The sequence below is a fragment of the Geotrypetes seraphini genome, chromosome 3 (assembly GCF_902459505.1).
Source record: "Geotrypetes seraphini chromosome 3, aGeoSer1.1, whole genome shotgun sequence".
Lineage (NCBI taxonomy): Eukaryota > Metazoa > Chordata > Amphibia > Gymnophiona > Dermophiidae > Geotrypetes > Geotrypetes seraphini.
Window position 1 is genome coordinate 9,542,291 of NC_047086.1, and position 21,032 is coordinate 9,563,322.

Genomic DNA, 21,032 nt, shown 5'->3' on the forward strand with positions numbered 1-21,032 from the left:
GGCAAAAGGAGTCACATGTACTGTAGAGGCCATGTGGCCCAGAAGAACCATTATGTGTCTCGCCAAAATGGACGGGTGAGAGGACACTGAATGACAAAGATGGAGAAGCGCTTCCAGACGTTGTTGAGGGAGGAACGCTCCAAGTTGTACAGTATCCAGAACAGCTCCGATGAAGGGAAGAGTCTGGGAGGGATGCAGATGGGATTTTGGAAAGTTGATCTCGAACCCCAGACTCTGCAGGAACCAGATCGTGCGCTGAGTCGCCAGGACGACTCCCTGAGACGTGGAATCCTTTATGAGCCAGTCGTCCAGGTAGGGAAACACCTGAATACCATGGTTCCTGAGCGCTGCGGCCACCACAACCAGACACTTGGTGAAGACTCTGGGTGACGATGCCAGGCTGAAAGGGAGCATCCATATGTGGATGTTATACAATGAATTGGTTATCAGATGAATTCGTGGGAGCCAGTCAGGAAGCCGCTCAGCGCCAAGCAGAAGAGTCAAAGTGCGGCTGAAGAAACCGGAACTCACGGCGGCCATGGCAGCGACCGACTGACAGGGTTAGCAGCAGGACAGGAGCGTAGAAAGCTTGCTCCTTCCCGCTGCACCACCAAAGATTGGCAGAGCAGGTATGACAGACAGGGCAGGGAGGGGAGGCAGGGTGCAGAGCCTGGGAGGGAGGGAAGGAAGGGGGCTGGATACAGAGCCTGACAGGGGAGGAGGGAAGAAGGGGAGGAGGAGGGAGGGGGCTAGGTGCAGTGCCTGACAGGGAGGAGCTCTGGGTGCAGATCCAGGCAGGGCACTTGAATATTAAGTCACCTGACTTATATTCGAGTCAACCATTTTTCCTCCTTTTTGGGGGGAAAACGGGGGTCTCGACTTATATTCGAGTATATACTGTACATATGATTTCTGTTCTTTTCTTCCCCTTGTTCCTATATGTTTAGACTGCTGATGCAGGCCCGTGTCAAATCAATAAGAAGCCATGAGAATAAATAAAACTACTTTACACGAGCTTTGGCAGTCATCGCCACTGTTTTGTTTTCTCTTTTTGCATACCTCTGCCATAGGCATGGGGGAAGTACAGATGGATACATTAATTCAGGTCTGAAGTCCCTTATGCTCTTCCTCGTTCTGCATTTGTTGGGGAAATTTCCGCTGACCATAAGACATTTTAGACTCATTGAACCCAATATTCAAACTGACTTAACGAGGCAGGAAAGGCTCCTGCCCACTTACATCACACCGCACACCTTAGGAGGGGGATAGTCGGTGGCACTTAGCTGTTCCAATTGCTGCAATGCTGTCTGGGCAGCACCAAGATGGCTCGGGGACAGAGCCAAAAGAGTCCCAAAGTTATGCAAGTACTGGCAATATTCAGTGTTAACCAGATTACCAGGACTTAGCTATTTGGGTCCAACACTAAATAATGGCTGTAGCCACTGAACTGGCCTAACACTGAATATCCAGCTCTAAATTAGCCTATAGTGGTCCAGCTTTTAAAACAAACACTCACTGGCACCAGCTAAAAATTGACTGGATCTAACTTTATTACTGATTATTTATTTCTTACTTGATCAGGCCAATCTTCTTCACCGAGAGGGTGGTCGATCATTGGAACGAGCTGCCTCAGCAGGTGATTGAGGCCAACAGTGTGTCAGATTTTAAGAGAAAATGGGATATTCACGTGGGATCTATAGGGGAGTAAAAGTCAGGGAGTGGGTCATTGGTATGGGCAGACTCGATGGGCTATGGCCCTTTTCTGCCGTCAATTTCTATGTTTCTATCTAGCTCAGTATCCCGTCTCCACGGAGGCCAATCCAAGTCACAAGTACCTGGCAAAAAAACAGCAGCAGTCCATGACACCAATCCAGGGCAAGCAGTGGCTTCCCCCATGTCTTTCTCAATAACAGACTATGGACTTTTCCTCCAGGAACTTGTCCAAACCTTTCTTACCACATGCTCTGGCAACGCGTTCCAGAGCTTAACTATTCTCTGAGTGAAAAAATATTTCCTCCTGTTGGTTTTAAAAGTATTACTCTGTAACTTTGAGTCTCCCCTAGTCTTTGTAAATCCCCCTAAATATACCTATTTTAACAGGACAATCTATGAAAACAGGACTGGATGGAGTTAATTTGTTTCCCCATGACATCACACACACTGAACCAATCTTTCTAAAGGAGCGCATTCAGCGTATTTAATAAGGTGAAAGCAAGTCATCACCTTGCAGCTTCTCTACATAATGTGTAGATTAATTTCTCTCCAGAGTTCTTGGTCTTCAGCCTTTGACAAATGGTTTATCTGCCTTGGACAGAAGGAAAATAATTTTGTACATTTCAAGCAATATGGTGCCGATTTACATGTCGTCTCACTACAACCCATCAATCCTCAGCTTTAAAATGAAGCTGTCTTGAGTTCTTGCAAGTGGCTAAGGGGATGAAGGCATTTATAAAATCACCAGACATGGATCCCTGTTTAAATCTGACAATCGCTTTTAAATGCCATTATCCTAGTGGCAAGAAGCATTGCGAGATGAGCCATGTCTCATAAATCTGAGCTTGAAAATCAAATCGGATTTGTCCTGAAATTCCAAGTGGTTCTACAGATAAAAGCATTTAAGTGAACGTCATAATTGGAGTATTTTCAAAACTCATCTGGATGACAGCCGGAGTTTTCTCAGGCCAAAGGTACACGATGAAGGCTTTGCGTTGCCCACCTCTTCCACGTCTCTTCTGTTGTGAGCAGAGGGATTATGGTGCTGAAGAGGGGACGATTGTCGAATAACGGACAAAACTAAACAGTTGGTCCTGAAGTCTTCTGAATAATAACGCAACAGGAGCAGCTGGTCCTGAAAGAAGGACAACAGCATTTGGAAAAACAAACATTATAGCAACTTTATTACCATGCTGCTAACATGGTAGGAGGAGGGAGCGGCCTAGTGGTTAGAGCTACAGCCTCAATACCCTGAGGTTGTGGGTTCAAGCCCCATGCTGCTCCCTGTGACCCTGGGCAAGTCGCTTAATCCTCCACTGAGCCCACCAGAACAGACAGAAAAAATGCCTGAAGTACCTGTATGTAAACTGCTTTCAATGTGGTTGTAACACTACAAAAAGGCAGGCTAAAAGTCCCTGTCCCTTTCCCTGATGTCATAATGCCTAGCAGCAACATTCCAGAGCTCATATTGTGATGTCATAATGCCTCATTCCACCAATGCCTAAGAGCCAAACTCATCAGTGATGTCACCATGGCTTCATTGTTCTGTACTTGGCTCCCTTCTGTTATTGTATTGGAGGAGAGGATGGCACAGTGGTTAGAGCTACAGCCTCAGCACCCTGAGGTTGTGGGTTCAAATCCTGCACTGCTCCCTGTGACCCTGGGCAAGTCACTTAATCCTCCACTGCCCAAGGCACATTAGACAGATTGTGAGCCCACCGGGACAGATAGGGACAATCTAGCTGAGTATCCCGTCTCCACGGAGGACAATCCAAGTCACAAGTACCTGGCAAAAACCCAAATAGCAGCAGCAGTCCATGACACCAATCCAGGGCAAGCAGTGGCTTCCCCCATGTCTTTCTCAATAACAGACTATGGACTTTTCCTCCAGGAATAAGTACCTGAATGTAAACTGCGTAGACAATTAGTAGGCAGTAAATACATAACTTAAATGAATCAATAAATAAATGGTATGTGGGTTAAGGGCAGTGTTCGCAGAGGTTGGGCAGAGGGATGCTGCCTGATCTGGTCATATTTAGGGTCTGTGAAAGCCACGTTCCAGAGAAAGCCATTTTCGGTCACTTTTCTCATTGGGACGTCCACACTGAATTTCATTTCACTTCCAACTTGATTTTTGCAAAAATGTAACAGCCACAGCCACCTCACTACTACTGTAGGTATCATTTCTATAGCGCATGTAAGAGACAATCCCTGATCAATAGAGCTTATCGTCTAATTAAAACAGCACAAATAGACAATGGGTACTTTACAAGCGAGTGGGAGTTAGGGAGTGATTCAGAGAACAGTTTTTTAAAACCACTGCTGTGCAGAAATGTTGATTAATAGGAAGATTTAGGCACTTATAAAATTGTGTGTACATCCTGTACATGCCTATCTTATCCAAATGAAGTGGTTCTTGAGGGGACTTTGGGGAGGGAGCAGCATTTATGCATATATTTTTAAAAACATGACTGTATGCATAAATTTTCTGGGTTCATTTACATAAAAAGAGCAGTTCTGAATGTAAATGCTCCGAGATATATTTCACAATGGAACTGTATTGCTGATCCCCACACGGGGAAAGGATGCCAATACAATTTGCACAGACTCTCAATTACTGAACTCCCCCCCCTCCCTCAGTGGCATTTGATACATGACTGAGCTTTGAATTTTAATTGTATGTATATTTTATATATTCTCTGTCTTGTGAATATTTCCAAGGTCAAAAGGCAAGGCATAAAAATAAATAATTTCATTTTTATGCTTTCGGAAAAAGTTCAAACATTTTCACGGGCCCTGCAAGAGCCAAAACAGTTTACAGAACAGGACAATTAAAAACCTGAGGCATAATGCAAATTAAAACATTACAAATATGCATATGCATGGCTGCGTGGATGGTGTCATCAAGAGTGTTTCCAAGGGCTTCTGAACAGGAACGATATGCATCGATCAAAGGAGGGGAAAAAATGTCACTTACTGAAGAGAGCTTTAAACTAGAATCGTTGGGGCAAGATATCAGGTAAGGGAATCACTAAACAACGAGGTAAAGGGGGTAATGTCTGGACAGCTGCTCAAAATATGGGATCCAGAGGCTGAGATGGATTTAGTAGCAATCACAGAGAATCACGACTGTTCAGGAAAGAGAGGAGGAAGGAGGAGGACTGGTGTTGTAGGTTAAAGATCATATTAAAGCCACACGATTGCAAGATTCACAAGGTAAGGAAGAGGGTACTGCGGAACAATCTAGAAAGAGGGAATGGAAAATGTATCTACAGTGGTGTGATATACAGTCCACCTTCACAGAGATTTAATAGTAGACATTCAGAATATCTCTTAAAAAGGGGAAGTCTTGCTAATAGGTGATTTTGAACATGCCGGATGTTCGACTGGGGTATCCCTATTGCGGGGTCTTCTATAAGTAGGGAGATCCTGGATTCTCCACAAGGAGAACTGTTCCAGCAGTTGGTAATGGAACCCATACGGGATGGGGGTGAAACTGGACTTCGTGCTTACAAACGGGGAAAGTGTTTCTGATGTTACAGTGGGTCATCTGGCATCCAGTGATCACTGCATGGTGCGGTTTAATATTAAGATGGGTATAGAGAGGGCTTATTCAAAAGCAAAGGTTCTACACTTAAAAAAAACCAACTAACTTTGTTCAGAGGTGGGATTATGTCAAGGAATTGTCTAGATGGGAACATTTGGAAGGAGTAGAAATGCGGTGGGCAAAACTGAAAGGAGCGATTGTAAAGGCAACAAACCTTTACGTGAGGCAAGTAAGTCAAAGTAAAAGGAAAAGGCCACTTTGGTTCTCAAAAGTAGTAGCTGAGAAGGTAAGGAATAAGAGGTTAGCTTTCATAAACTACGAAAGATCACAGAAAGAAGAAGACAAGTTAAAATATCTGGAAAAATTAAGAGAGGATGGAAGAAAAAATAGCTGACACGGTAGAATGGGGGAACAAGACATTTTTTTAGGCAAAAGTGATATTGTGAGACTGAAAGGTGAAGGGGAGACATTTGTAGAAGCTGAAAAAGATAATGCTAAATGGCTTAACAAATTTCTGTTTTGTGTCCTAGGTGAAGCTCTGGGAGCAGGACCACAGAAGACAAACACAAGTAGGGATGGAAGGGTGCTAGTTCTTCCTTTTTGTGCTATGTGTATACTGTCATTATGTATAGATTTTTTCACTTTTATATTATCCTCTTTTATCCCACTTTTAATTGTACACCACTGAGCAGTACATCAAAACTTAAACGTGGAGACTTGATCGATTTCAGAGGAGCTAGCTAAACTAAAAGTGGACAAAGCGGTGGTCTTCATCATAAGACGTAGCTGGTTTGAAGAAAGGTTTGAACAAGTTCCTGGAGGAAAAGTCCATAGTCAGTTATTAAGACAGGGGGGAAGCCACTGCTTGCCCTGGATCGGTAGCATGGAATGTTGCTACTCTTTGGGATTCTAGAATCTTGTTCCTCTCTGGGATTCGGGAATCTTGCTTTGCCTTGAGATTCTGTATGGAATGTTGCTACTCCTTGAGTTTTGGCCAGGTACTAGTGACCTGGATTGGCCACCGTGAGAACGGGCCACTGGGCTTGATGGACCATTGGTCTGACCCAGTAAGGCTATTCTTATGACAGACTTAAAAGATCTCAATATTGTAATCTGGAGGAAAAGTGGGAGAGGGGAGATAGAGATGTTTAAATACGTACAAGGCATAAATGTGCATGAGGCAAATCTCTTTCATTTGAAAGGAAGCTCTGGAATGAGAAGGCACAGGATGAAGTGAAGAATAATCTCCCGGTAGAGTTGGTGGAGACCAAGACTGTGTCTGAATTCAAGAAAGTGTGGGATAGGCACATGGGATCTCTTAGGGAAAGGAGGAGATAGAGGATGCTGATGGGCCATTTGGCCTTTATCGGCCTTAATGTTTCTATAATAAAACCTCTTAAATCAAGATCAAAACTTATATAAACAATCCTAAACTTCCAATCCAACTAATACAAGTTCAAAGTTCACAGGCAGCTATATTGTTGATACAGGGGTTTCCGTCACTGAGGTTATTCTATGGATCCATCGTTGGGTCTGTCCTCCATGTATGATGCATTTCACTAATTCTTCTTTTCACATAGCTGAGGTTTCATCTCCTCCACTACTGATTTCTTGTTCTTCAGGCAGCCCAAGGTATATTCTCTATTATTGGCTAAAGGTCTCAATTTTCTTGCTGTCCTGCTTCTTCACTGACCATCTTTTGCATCCATATGTTATTCAGAGTACCATAGTTTGTGTGTCTTGCTCATCTTAAATGTATGCCTTACTTTAAAAATTTAGGAACAAAATTGCAAATTGATTTTTTTGAACCACTGTTTCAGTCCCATTGAAAGAAAGAGACAGCAACGCCTGCCCTGGTTAGTGTATGCTGTGACAAATCTCTTACTATGGAAGTGTGCTATCCCAAAGAAGGGGCAGCCAAAAGATTCAGTCCGATGAATTTGAGGATAGCATCAAAACAGTAAAAATTCACATTATCTACTATCATCTTTAATATGCTGGAACTTATAGGTACGTTCTTCAGAACAATCCACAACAAGGATTTATGAAATCTGGCGCTTTACGCTGTGACAATATCTATGAATACAATTGTGCATTAGTTCTGGCCTGTCTTTGTGATCGACATTTCTCTTAGTTTACTCAAACTCTTCCTGAAACCAATCAAGCAACAAACCTTTTCAGCCGATGAAATCGGCGACACACAAAGAAGCGTTTTGGCTGCAGACAGTGCGGAAATATTTTTTGTGTGGAGTGTTCATCAAAAAATGCCCTAACACCTTTCGCCAAGAAGCTTTTCCGAGTCTGCCATACTTGTTTTGTTGATTTACAAGGCTAAGAGGCCATTCTTGGTAACACCTAGAAGTTATACTAGAGAGAGAATTTTTCTTTGATGCACTTAGGGCTCCTTCTTAGCGCGCATTAACCCCTGAAAAACTACCACCTGCTCAAGAGGAGGCGGTAGCAGCTGGCGCAGCTGGCAAATTAGCGTGTGCTATAACACGCATTAAACCGTTAATGCGGCTTCGTAAAAGGAGCCCTTAGTATGGCACTCAGACTACTGTTCAGTTTGGACATTGATTGTAATACTTGGCAAAGCAAATCTTGGAATGTTTTATTGATATGAGTAAACTTATTGTATTTTTTTTTGTGTGAAACAAGAGCTTGCCACACTCTACTCTGCCCTTAACTTTGATGCCTATTTAATTTAGCATTTCCTAGTTGTCTGTAAATAATAGTGCGAACCGAGGAGTAACAATATATTTTTTTTATAATTTGACTGTAATCAAGGAACTACATTTGTGTAATAGTTTATTTAAATGCCTATTATATATGCTGCAGAATGCTGAATAGTTACTGTGCTCGTCTTTTGCAGCAACAGGATGCGGAAAATAATCAACGCAAATACCAAAAAAAAAAAAAAAAAAAATCCCAAAATGCACCTCCAAAAAGCTGCATTAACACTGGCAAACACTAGATGGCACCTGAGCAAAGATTTAAGATTTTTTTTAACTCAGCTAAAATATCCCTATATAAACCAAATATGCAATAGGTTATTTAATATGGATAGAAATATCTTCTTTTGTACATATAGATGGTGCATTCAACAGTCTATTTGGCATTTTATTATTGTGAATTACATATAGCATCAATTTGACTTGATTTACTTGCATTTAGCTCATTTCATTGATAGCTAAGATAAGTTAGACACAGAGGTATCGCCCTGCCTCTACAAGCCTGACAATGTGTCTCTTTTCTTAACCTGGGTTAATGCAAGTTCTGGATTCTCAAACCAGTGCCAAAGTTGGCGGCCAGCTTAAAAGTGGCCGCTGATTGTATATCAATCGCACACCAGCGCCCGTTAGAGAACTGCGGCAGGGAAATCCCCAATCAGCTGAGACAGCAGGACTCCCAGAAACGGAGGCTTTGGGGAGACCTGCCAGCTCAGCTGATCGGGGATTCCCCTGCTGCGATCAGCTGAACTAGTTTCGTGATCCCCTTGCAAAGACAGGGTTATCCGGGCCTACATTTCCAGTGCCTATCTTTGCATGAATCACGCCTACGAAGACGCTTTGGGCCACCTAACGCCACTTCTGGCGTTGGCCAGGCCTACTTTGGCATTCGGTGGCCTAAAGTGGAGGAGAGTGTGGCATAGAACTACAATCATCCTCAGCACCCTGAGGTTGCGGGTTCAAACCCTGTGCTGCTCCCTGTGACCCTGGGCAAGTCACTTAATCCTCCACTGCCCCAGATAGATTGTGAGCCCCCTGGGACAGAGAGGGAAAATGTTTGAAGGACCTGTACGTAAACTGCTTCGAGTGTGATTGTGGAACTACATAAAGGCAGGATACAAGTCCCAGTCCCTTTCCCCGATGTCATAAAGCCTGGCAGAGAAGCAACATTCCAGAGCTGAGATTGTGATGTCATAATGCCTCAGTCCACCAATAAGAGCCGTCCTCATCAGTGATGTCACAATGGCTTCATTGTTCTAGACTTGGCTCACTTCTGATATTGTAGTGGAGGAGAGCGTGGCACAGTGGTTAGAGCTACAGCCTCAGCTCTCTGAGGATGTGGGTTCAAAGCCCATGCTGCTCCCTGTGACCCTGGGCAAGTCACTCAATCCTACCCATTGCCCCAGGTATATTAGATAGATTGTGTGCCCACCAGGACAGACAGGGGAAATGCTTTTGAACCTGAATAAATTCATGTAAACTGTTCTGAGCTGCCCTGGGAAAACGGTATAGAAAATTGAACAAATAATAGTGTGAAGTTTCAGCCTCTGATCACCAGAGCTGCTATTGTGACATCATAATGCCTCATTCCACCAATGCCTAAGAGCCAGTGATGTCACAATGGCTCACTTTTGCTCCATTTTTGATTTCTAGAGCAGTGCAGTAGTTACAGCTACAGCCTCAGCACCCTGAGGTTGTGGGTTCAAACCCCACACTGCTCCTTGTGACCCTGGGCAAGTCACTTATTCCCCCCATTGCCCCAGGACAGACAGGGGAAATGCTTGAAGTCCCTGTATGTAAACCGTTTTGAGTGTGATTGTAAAACTGCAAAAAGGTGGTATACAAATCCCAATCCCTAAAGTGACTACATAAGATAGATTCCGGCACTTTCTATTTAGGAACCGGTAGGCACTTTATTCTTATCGTTCTTTTGCTATTTTAAACAGCTTTTCTCAATTAACTTCATCGCTATTTATAGAATTTCCCCCTTAGGGTTGTATACGCGGTATATAAAGTTTTTAATAAACATAAAGATATATAGTGCTTCAGCCATCGGCTCAAAGCCACTTACTGTAGAAATAAATACAATAGTAATGCAAATAGATAAAGATAATCTCCCTTAGATAGTTACTGAACAGCCATGATTTTAAACACCTACAAAATCTAATAATTGTGCTCTAATCCGAGGCATTCCTCTTAACAATCTCTTACATGACATGTTAATCTAATTTCTGCAGCAGCAGGAAGATCCATTTTTATTAGTACGAATGCTCTGGGAGGAATGTGTCAGGGTTTTTAACCTCAACGGGATGCAAAGTAACAAGCACTGAGACTATATAAGATTGTAAGCCCACAAGTACAGTAAACCCCTGCAAATCCGCAGTTCGCGAATCGGGGACTCAATAATTTGTGGTATTTTCTGACCGCCAGCCAATTCCTTGTATTAAAGTCAGGGTTACACCAATCAGGAGCTGCTTTGACATGCTATCTGGTGTGTCAAAGCCGCTCCTGATTGGTGCAGCCTGACTTTAGTAACAGGAAGAGGCGGTTGGAGTATACCACAAGTGATTTTCTGCACCGTTGGCACCCCAGCTACCTTCTCCTGCCTTTTGACAGGCAAAAAAACGTATTTGCGGTTTTTCAAAATTCCAAGAACCCCCGCGAATTTCAGGGGAGTACTGTACTTTATTTTTTTACTGCTGCTACTAGCACTACTAAATACACGCAGCGTTGAACCTTGAACATGCAAGAGACAGTCCCTGCTTGAAAAAGCTTACAATCTAATGACAAACAGGACAAAACGGGTGAATCAATAGACGCTGCGTAGGGGATTACAAAAGGAGTGATAAGGCAGCGAGGGGAGGGAACTAAAGAGGAAATGACAAAACCAATAGGGCTGCTTTACAGGTGGGTTGGAGTTAGGATTTGAAATCATCTTCATGGATTGGAATACCACTAGATAAGGATCTCAAAGTCCCTCCTTGAGGGCCGCAATCCAGTCGGGTTTTCAGGATTTCCCCAATGAATATGCATTGAAAGCAGTGCATGCAAATAGATCTCATGCAGATTCATAAGAACATAAGAAGTTGCCTCCACTGGGTCAGACCAGAGGTCCATCGCGCCCAGCAATCCGCACCTGCGGCGGCCCATCAGGTCCATGACCTGGTCCATAACCTGTCAAGTGGTCCCTGACTCTTCCTATAACCTATCTCTACTTCTATCCGTACCCCTCAATCCCTTTATCCTTCAGGAATTTATCCAAACCTTCTTTGAATCCCTGTAGCGTATTCTGCTCTATCACAACCTCCGGGAGTGCGTTCCATGTGTCCACCACTCTCTGGGTGAAGAAGAACTTCCTGGCATTGGTTCTAAACCTGTCCTCTTTCAGTTTCTCTGAGTGCCCTCTTGTACTTGTGGTTCCCCACAGTCTGAAGAATCTGTCCCTGTCTACCTTATCTATTCATTGGGGAAATCCTGAAAACCCGACTGGATTGCGGCCCTCGAGGAAGGACTTTGAGACCCCTGTGCTAGATGGAGCCAGATATGCTGAGTCAGGCAGTTTGTTCCAGGCATACAGCACAGCAAAATAGAAGGGATGGAGTCGGGAGTTGGCAGTAGAGGAGAAGGGTACAGAGTAGAGAATGACAAGGTGGATGTTACCCGCGGCTAGCCGCGAGTAGTCACGGGTAATCCGTCAAAACGGTGGAGGGGGGAAAGATGCTCACCGCAGGTACGGGGACAAGGCCATCCACTGCCCCATGGAGCAGTGAATGGCCTTGTCCCCGCAGTTAAGGGAGGGAATGCATGCGGTCACTGATTGCGTGCGGCTCCCTCCCTCCTTCCTTCCTACCTACCCACCCGAATCTATCTATCTCCCTCCCCCTTACCTTCGCAGCGTGTTTTAAGGTTTAAGACTTGTTGAAAGCTGCTGAAGCGTATGTGCAGTCGCGTGCGTGTGTGGCCAGAAGCTTCTCCTCCGATACAACTTCCGGTTGCGTTAGAGGAGAGGCTTCCGCCCACACACGCACACGACTGCACGAACACTCCGGCAGCTTTTAAGAAGTCTGAAACCTTAAAACGTGCCGAGAAGGTAAGGGGGAGGGAGGGAGATGCATGGACCGCGCGAGGGGTGCCAAAGGGCAGTGAGGTGGCGAGAGGGAAGGGTGGATGCTGCGGGGATGTTGAGGTGAGGGGACGGCGGTGAAGGGGATGGTGGCCCGGTGACGGAGCAGTGACGGGGACAGATTTTTTTCCCCGTGTCATTCTCTAGTATAGAGTTCTCGGGGCAGAGTATAAGGAGAGGTCAGAGAGAAGAGATACTGAGAAGCTGCAGAGTGAATACGCTTGTAGGTAAGTAAGAGGAGTTTTGAACTGTAAGCAGAAATGGATTGGGAGCCTGTGAGAAGTGGGGTAATGTGAGCATAATGACCCTGGTGGAATATGAGACGTTCAGCAGAATTCTGAACAGATTGAAGGAAAGAAAGATGATTTAGCGGAAGACTTGTGAGAAACAAGTTGCAGTAGTCTAGGCGAGAAGCGATGCTTTCTGCAGTAGAAGGGAAGATTAGGTGGATGAGGGTCTTAACAGTGTGCTCTAAAAAGAAAGGCTGGATTTTAGTGATGTAGAGAAAGAAAACAGCAGGTTTGGGCAGTCTGTTGGATCTGTGAAGAAAAGGAGAGAGATGAGTCAAAGATGAACCCAAGGTTGTGAGTCAACGAGACAGGGAGGATGAGAGCGTTATCCATCGAAATGGAGGAAGAGGAGAGATGGGTTTCGGAGGAAAGATAAGGAGCTCTGCCTTGGACATGTTTAATTTTCGATGGCAGTGAGACATCAAGGTAGCAATGTCAGCCAGGCAGGCTGAGACTTGAGCCCAGATTCCAGTAAAAATTTCAGGTATAGCGAGGTAGATCTACGCATCATCAGCATAGAGTTGATACTGGAAGCCATGGAAGATTAGATCACCAAGGAAAGATGGAGAAAAGAAGAGGTCCCAGGACCGAGCCCTGAGGTAGTGAATGGCGGCGGAGGATCCACCAGAGCAAGTGCTAAAAGTGTGATGGGAAAGATAAGAAGAAAACCATGAGATAACAGAGCCTTGAAACCCAAGCCAGAATAACTTATTGATAAGTAGGCGGTGATCTACAGTGTCAAAAGCCACAGATAGATCAAAGAGGATGAGGAGTAGAGGCCTTTGAATTTGGTCAGGAACAGGTCATTGGAGACCCTAGCAAGGGCAGTTTCCATGTATTTTAGCTGCAATTGGAAGCCAGTATAAGTGCTTTAATAGTGGAGTGACTGTCACACTTGTTTTTATAGAAAATAAGGTTTGGAGCTATATTTTGAAACAGTTGAATTCTTGATAACCAGATTAGCTTGGGGGTTTCTCAAGGATTGAGTTGAGAAACCTTGACATGTGCTATGAAAGGTCAGACCAGCCGAAGGTGGGAATTTTACTTGAGCACTTTGGCATAAGCTTATATCAGCTGTTAAACTTATTGATTATGTATGGCCATGAGTAAATACTCCTTTTTAAATTTTGTACATAACATATGTAAACACCATACCAATGCCCTGCCTGATCTGTGGAAAGGGGAAGACACTGCTGACTCAGAGAGACTGGCCTATGGTGTCTTTCAGCAAATTGTAATCCATAATTTATTTGCATATTTTATAGATTGAAAGCAAATTAAAACGGCAGGTGCAAATGTTTGGATATCCTTCCAGTTCTTCCATTATTACTTTTTTTTTAAGTTGATAGGCCCAAGAGGTTTAGTTAATCATTAGGCCTTCAATTAGTCAATTCCAAACTTGAATATTGCATCTCTCCTGACCTCTCATCTTCTGATTTCTTCTTGAATCTGTTTCCAATTACCATGAGGCTTTCTAATTAGCTGTATAATTATTTGAAAGTGAAGATACTTCACTTTTACAAAGCAGGGAAAGACAATAAGTTTTTCTAGATGCTCTCAGCTAGCAAATTTGATTGTTATTGCAATCTTATATCCCACTGAATCCTCATTAGAGTTCTAGGCGGGTTACAGGCAACATATTGTTATATAGAATTTTGCATACAGTTAAATATGTTTCAAAGAATTATATATGTTGCATAAAGTTATCAAATTATAAGTACAGAAATGTGAGAAACATTATTTTTTTTAAAAAATGGAAGTTTTGTAAATATTTAAAGTCAAGGCAAGATCTGGAAGACATAGAAACATGGTGGCAGTTAAAGGCCAATTGGCCCATCCAATCTGCCCATCCGCAGCATCCACTCCCTAAGAGATCCCACGTCTGTCCCACACTTTCTTGAATTCAAACACAGTCTTTTTCTCCACCACCTCTACTGGGAGACTATTCCACGTGTCTACCTCTCTTTCTGTAAAAAAGTATTTCCTTAGCCTTTAACTTTATCCTATACCCTCTCATTCTGGAGCTTCCTATCAAATGAAATAGACATGCCCCATGCATTTATGCTATATAGGTATTTAAACATCTCTATCATATTTTCCCTCTCTCGTCTTTCCTCCAAAATATACATATTAAGATCTTTAAGTTTGTCCCCATACGTCTTATGATGAAGACCACCTTCAATTTTAGTAGCCTTCCTCTAGACCAACTCCATCCTGCTTTAAACCGGTACCAACCAGGAGCGAGCCTTGCTACGATGGGAGTGGTTCCCAAGCCACTGAAAGCGCTAGTGTAAGTTAGCTAGGTAGGTGCACCAAGAAGCCTCAAAATCCAGATAAAACCCCAAAAATAATAAACCAAAATTCAGAACAGATCAGAAAGACATCTTCCAACTCACGTTCAGAAAGAGGAACTGAGGAACGCTCTTCCAGAGGCTGTTATAGAGGAAAACACCCTCCAGGGATTCAAGACAAAGTTAGACAAGTTCCTGCTTAACCAGAACATATTCAGATAAGGCTAGTCTCAGTTAGGGCACTGGTCTTTGACCTAAGGGCCGCCGTGTGAGTGCACTGCTGGGCACGATGGACCACTGGTCTGACCCAGTAGCGGCAATTCTTATGTTCTTAGCACAGCCCAGTGAGGCAGAGCCAAGAAAAAAATGTACAGGATACCATCTACACAACTTGCGACTAGAGGTGAATAACCCACTGGTTCAAGCCTCATATGCCTTTTGCACTAGAACAATAATTAGGGCGTACTAATTAAAGCAGCTCAATGGTATACAAGCAATATCTATCACCCTTTGCAGAAATGTTAAGGCACATATCTACTTGCAAAAACAAGGAAACTGTGTGTGTGTGTGTGCAGGGGGAGAGGTTTGAATAGATGATGGTTGTGTGGCTATCCATTTGTAAGTTGCTTCCACTCAGCACGCGACAGAACTGTTTGAATTATTTCAGATTGCAACAAACAAGGCTTGACTAGATCTTCCTCATGCAATAAAAACAGAACTGTAGTGTACTGATATGACCCAGGCAGCCTGGTTTCACGCTTATGAACATATGGTTGCTAGGTTTGGATAGCTCAATCCCAGCCTTTCTCAAATACGTAGTGAGAAAGCCCTCTCTCTGAAAAAGGAATGATTTGGTTTCTTAATCTAATCATAAACTAGGCTACCACAGGGCTGTCAACACAGATTTCAATATACAGATAAAGTATTGTCTGGCTAAGATTCTTACAGATCCACCAAAGTCTTGAGATTCTCACTTTTGATCGCTTGCATCAGGGCTTCCCAAACTTGCACCTTGGCGGGGTTGCCAAATTTGTTACCAATGTGACCATAGTGTTGAGGCGCCAAGAAAGGTTTGGTAAGCTCTGGTCTACCATCAGTATACCACTATTCTGAACATCTGGCCTTGAGCTTAGTGCTAGAGTTTGTTTAGTTTTGGGAAGTTTTCATTTTCTCTGGTTATAGATTCACCAAACGTGCCACTGTAAAACAGTAGAAGTACAAGAAGTCTCTCTCTTGACCAACACTACAGCCCAAGGAAGCAACACTTCTGCTTTCTTTTCCTTCACAGCAATATGGCATTTCTTTCTTACCTTCTGGAGGCCTGTTTGAGGTTGCCACCACCACAACTCCATTGTGAAACAGGTTTTCAAAAAGCTGTTTGAGGATCATAGCATCGGCAATATCCGTCACCTGTGGAAGGAGAAGACGTTCATTTCATCACCAGGGTACAAGCTTTATGATAGTGCAAATAATAACGGACACTGCTAGTACTTGCAACCCTAAAATCGCTATGACTGGTGCCCTAAAACAAAGCTGATACATAAGGGTTGTCATACGGGGAGAGACCTCTATATACCAGAAAGGGGGGGATACAAATAAGTGATCTGGACTAGTCTAGTCTTACTTTGGGCAGTTGATTTACTCACGTAGGCACTTTCTTTCCTTTATAGAATACTAGTGTAATTCTGGCTCTCTTCTAAACATGGAGTGCTCACTTCTAAATGCCAAAGATAGTCACATTCTGGATGATATAGGCATACAGTGTTCATGAATCGCGGACTCACTCATTCGTGGTCTTCACCCGCCAGCGCTCATCTGCCCTCTCCTACCTCCCCTGCCTTTTGAGAGGCGAAAAACTGTATTTGCGGTTTTTTGAAATTCGCGGGGGTTCCTGGAACAGTACCCCCATGAATTTTGGAGGTCCTGTTCCACTGAAGTGCATGCCCACATGTAAAATATACATAGGGTTCCTTTTACTAAGGCGCGCTAGGCCTTAACACCAGCATTGAGCGTGCGGTAATTTCCTGCGTGCACTAAAAATGCTAGCGCACCTTAGTAAAAGGAGCCCATTATGTACGCTATATACCTGTCTGGCATATACGTGCATATAAATCTCACTTTACAGAATCATTAGGGGGTAATTCAATAGAGCACTTATATGGCACCTTTTCTACAAAGGAAAGTAGATACCTTCCCAGAATCGTAGCATGACAGGTGAAATACAGGCCTTTAATTGTTTCAATGATGGACTACCTTCATGGGCTGCTCAGTGTGGGATCCAGTGCATTAATTCTCCAACTGGATTTGAGCAGTGCATTTGATCTGGTAGACCACGAGGTTTTGTTGGGCTGTTTGGACTCAATCGGTATTTCGGGGAATGTTGGTAAATGGTTTCAGGATTTAAAAAAAAAAAAAAAATAGATCCTACATTATCGCCAACCTTGTTTAAACATTTACCTAGTTGCGTTGGGTAATTTATTACAAAATCTGAAAGTTTCATTTTACATCTATGCTGACAATATTACACTTATCCCATTGATGTCATTTAAGGCAGATATAAAACATCAGATTTCTGTAATTCTGGCACAAATAGAGAAATGGACCATTAACTTTAAACTTAAACTCAACCCCAAAAAAACGAAGTTCTTTTTAGCTTGTCCAAATGATATCAGTGAAAATATACTTCAAATTAATGAGCATAATTTCCTGATATCTACTACTATTAAAACATTAGGTGTTGTGTTAGATCGTCATCTTACCTTAGACGATCAGACGGATTTAATGATAAAGAAATGTTTTTCTGTCCTTTGGAAACTGCATACGATTAAGAGATATTTTGATCTAACGTCGTTTAGGATATTGGTTCAGTCTTCAATCATGTCTGTCTTGGATTATCGTAATATAATTTAATTGGGATCTCATTAAAAAAATTCTTGACAGATTAAGAATTATACAAAACTCAGCGGTTCGGTTGATCTTCAGTCTGAAAAAATACGACCATGTTCATTCTTATTATAGACAGCTTCACTGGTTGCCATTTGATACAAGAGTTTTATTTAAATTTGGCTGTATCTGCTTTAAAGTATTATTTGGTTTAGTTCCAGCTTATCTTGTTTCTCATTTTGAATTTCATAGAAAAAAACGTGAATACACGCAAATCTTACTGGTTTGCATTTCCATCACCCAAAGCTTGTCGTTACACAAGATTTTTTGATCAAACTTTAGCATTCCAGGCTAGTAAAATGAACACCTGTGGAGTATCTTAATTCCTCAAGCTCAATCTTACCATGCTTTCAGAAAAACATTGAAAACCTACCTGTTTGATAAATTAATATCTTAATTGTTTTAATATTGTATTTATGATATGTATATGTGGTGCATTTATATGATTCGCTGATTGTCCAGCTTTTCTTGATGTAAACTGCCTAGAACTCATTGGTATGGCGGTATACAAAAATAAAGTTTATTATTATTATTTAATAGAACTGGCATAAACGCTTGGACTCAAATGCTGATGATAAACCCCTAATAGTGGAATTCGAAAAGGTTCAAAGAAGAATGACCAAGATGATAAAGGGGGGGCCATGGACTCTTCCACTCATTTAGAACAATTGTGGATAGCGTTGTGGAGTTTGCCTCAGTCCATCTCAGTTCTTTATCAATATTTTAGGGGGTCCACTCCCTTCCATCCCCCCTATAAAACAGCTTGGGAAAGGGACCTAGGCTGCTCTTTTTTGGACAGGGATTGGTCCCAGATATGTATTGAGGTGGGTAAGGCTTCCTCCTGTGTTTTAATTCAGGAGAATGCTTATAAAGTCCTTACTTGGTAGTATTTTACGCCTACCCGCTTGCATAAGATGTATCCGGGGGCCTCAGATACCTATTGGAGATGTGGGGTGGAATTGGGTACTTTCCTCCATGTTTGGTGGGAATGTAATCTTTTGCAACCTTTCTGGAAGAGGGTGGTGGGAACTCTGTCACAATTGTTGCAGCTCCTTCTTCCTTTTACGCCACAGGGCTGTTTATTGGGCCTCCATAATATATGCTTACATACCTGGCAAACTAAACTTCGCCGGTGGGGTTTGGCAGCAGCCAAGTGCTTGATAGCCAGCCATTGGAAGCGATTGGAGCCGCCTAGCCTATTGGATTGGTCCTTGAAACTTCACACTTTGAGTGCAATGGAGCTCTCTATTGCAAAACGACATGGATACTATCTTTCTACTACCCGGACTTGGTCTCTGATTATGGACAAAGTGGACTCTTTGATTTAAGTTTACTGCTGGGGGGAGGGGGAGGAGGTTTTGGGGGGGATTGTTTTGTTGGGACGGCTTCCTGAAGAAACAACAGGGGGATGTCTCATGTTGGGATCATGTTATAGTGTGATGGGGTGGGATACAGTTTGTGCGTGGGTATCTAGTTTATAGCTCTTAGGTTTGATGTTGTGATTTGCTTTTATTGCTGGTCGTACTTTTCTATCGTATTGTTGTATATTGTACTCTATTGTTGTGTACGCTGATATTCACTTCATGCTGTTTTGTATACTTTATTCAAAATTCAATAAAAATCTTTAAAATAAAAAAAAACGATGATAAAGGGGATGGAACTGTTCTCGTGTGAAGAGAGACTAAAGAGGTTAGGGCTCTTCAGCTTGGAAAAGAGACAGATGAGGGGAGATATGATCGAAATGTACAAAAATCTGCATGGTGTAAAACAGGTACAAATTAAATGATTTTTCATCTTTTCAAAAAGTATGAAAACCAGGGGACACTCAATGAAATTATATGGGACTACTTTTAACACAAATAGGAGGAAATACAATCAAACCTTGGTTTGTGAGCATAATTCGTTCCAGAAGCACGCTTGTAATCCAAAGCATTCATATAGCAAAGCAAATTTCCCCATAGGAAATAATGAAAACTCAGACGATTTGTTCCACAACCCAAAACCTTTAATACAAAATACTATACGTACTTGTATTGCAAGACCTCGCTCATTTAGAACAGTCACTACACTCTCGCAGCGTCAGAGAGAGAACCATCGGCTCAGTTGTGATGTGTGTACACTTCTCCCTCAATATTCGTGGGGGTTAGGGGCAGAGCCAGCCCACGAATATTAAAAACAGCTAACAATATTTGGGCCGGTTCTGACCCACCCCCTGCCTTCCACCGGAATCTCGGACTTTACCTTAAGCCCTCTGAGACTCCCCAGAACCGTACATGGTGGTCTAGCGGGCTTTCGGGGCAGGAGCGATTTTCCTACACTTCTGCCTCATGCAGATCACTCATAGGAAATGGCTGCCATGAGCTCCCGTCGTAGTCTATATTTTGCACTATATTTGTCTATTTTTCTATAGTTGTTACTGAGGTGACACTGAATATTTTAAAAAGTCATCTGCCTTGATATCTGTGCCCTGTCCCTGCCTGCCCTGTGCCCTGTCCCAGTCTACCACTAGACCACCAGAGGGGGCACAGGGTACAGAGCCTGGCAGGGAGGGGGGACAGGGTGCAGAGCCTGGAAAGGAGTGTGGGATTGGGTGCAGAGCCTGGCAGGGAGAATTTGGTTCAGAATGTTTTTTTTCTTGTTTTCCTCCTCTAAATCTAAGGTGCATCTTATGGTCAGGTGCATCTTATGGAGTGAAAAATATAGTAAATACATTTTCCATTCCCTCTTTCCAGATTGATCCAAAGTGCCTCTTCCTTACCCTGCAGATCCTGCAATTGTGTGGCTTTAATATGATACATACAACACCACTCCCTCTCCTTTTCTTCTTACCCTGTCTTTCCTGAACAGATTATAGCCCAGTATAACTAAATCCCAGTCCTCCGTGAACCATGTCTCTGCGATTGCTACTAAATCCAACTCAGCCTCTTCCATCACAGCCTCTGGATCCAGAACCTTGTTTCCCATACTTTGAGCATTATTATATACTGCTTTCCAGACATTGCCCTTTTCCCATTTGTGTATTTAGTGATTTACTTATCTGAAAGCTAATATTCATCTGGGGGTTTTGATCACCCTGCCCCAAATATTCTAGTTTAAAGCCCTCTTCAATGGGTCCTGCTGGAAACACTTCTTCACCTTCTTTGATAGATGCAGCACACCATCCCTGCTCAGCAGCCCTTCGAAAATCATCCCATGGTCCAGGAGATAAACATGGGGAAGCCACTTCTTGCATGGAATATTGCTACTATTTGGGTTTCTGCCAGGTACTTGTGACCTGGATTAGCCAGTGTTTGAAATAGGATACTGGGCAAGATGGCTGAACCAGTATGGCTATTTTTATGTTAGCTCTCTCCACGCAATTCATCAAGTAATTGTTTGGGACCAACATCTCTGTAA

At 43.0% G+C, this 21,032-nt stretch overlaps 1 protein-coding gene across 1 annotated transcript in view; it reads right to left on the reverse strand.

Annotated features, from left to right (window-relative positions):
• The window catches only part of AFG1L (AFG1 like ATPase), a 283,959-nt gene that overhangs the window by 156,396 nt on the left and 106,531 nt on the right, over positions 1-21,032 (reverse strand). The window contains exon 6 of the mRNA XM_033936142.1: positions 16,004-16,103. Within this exon, the coding sequence (XP_033792033.1) occupies positions 16,004-16,103 (100 nt within the window). The remainder of the gene's footprint in view (positions 1-16,003; positions 16,104-21,032) is intronic.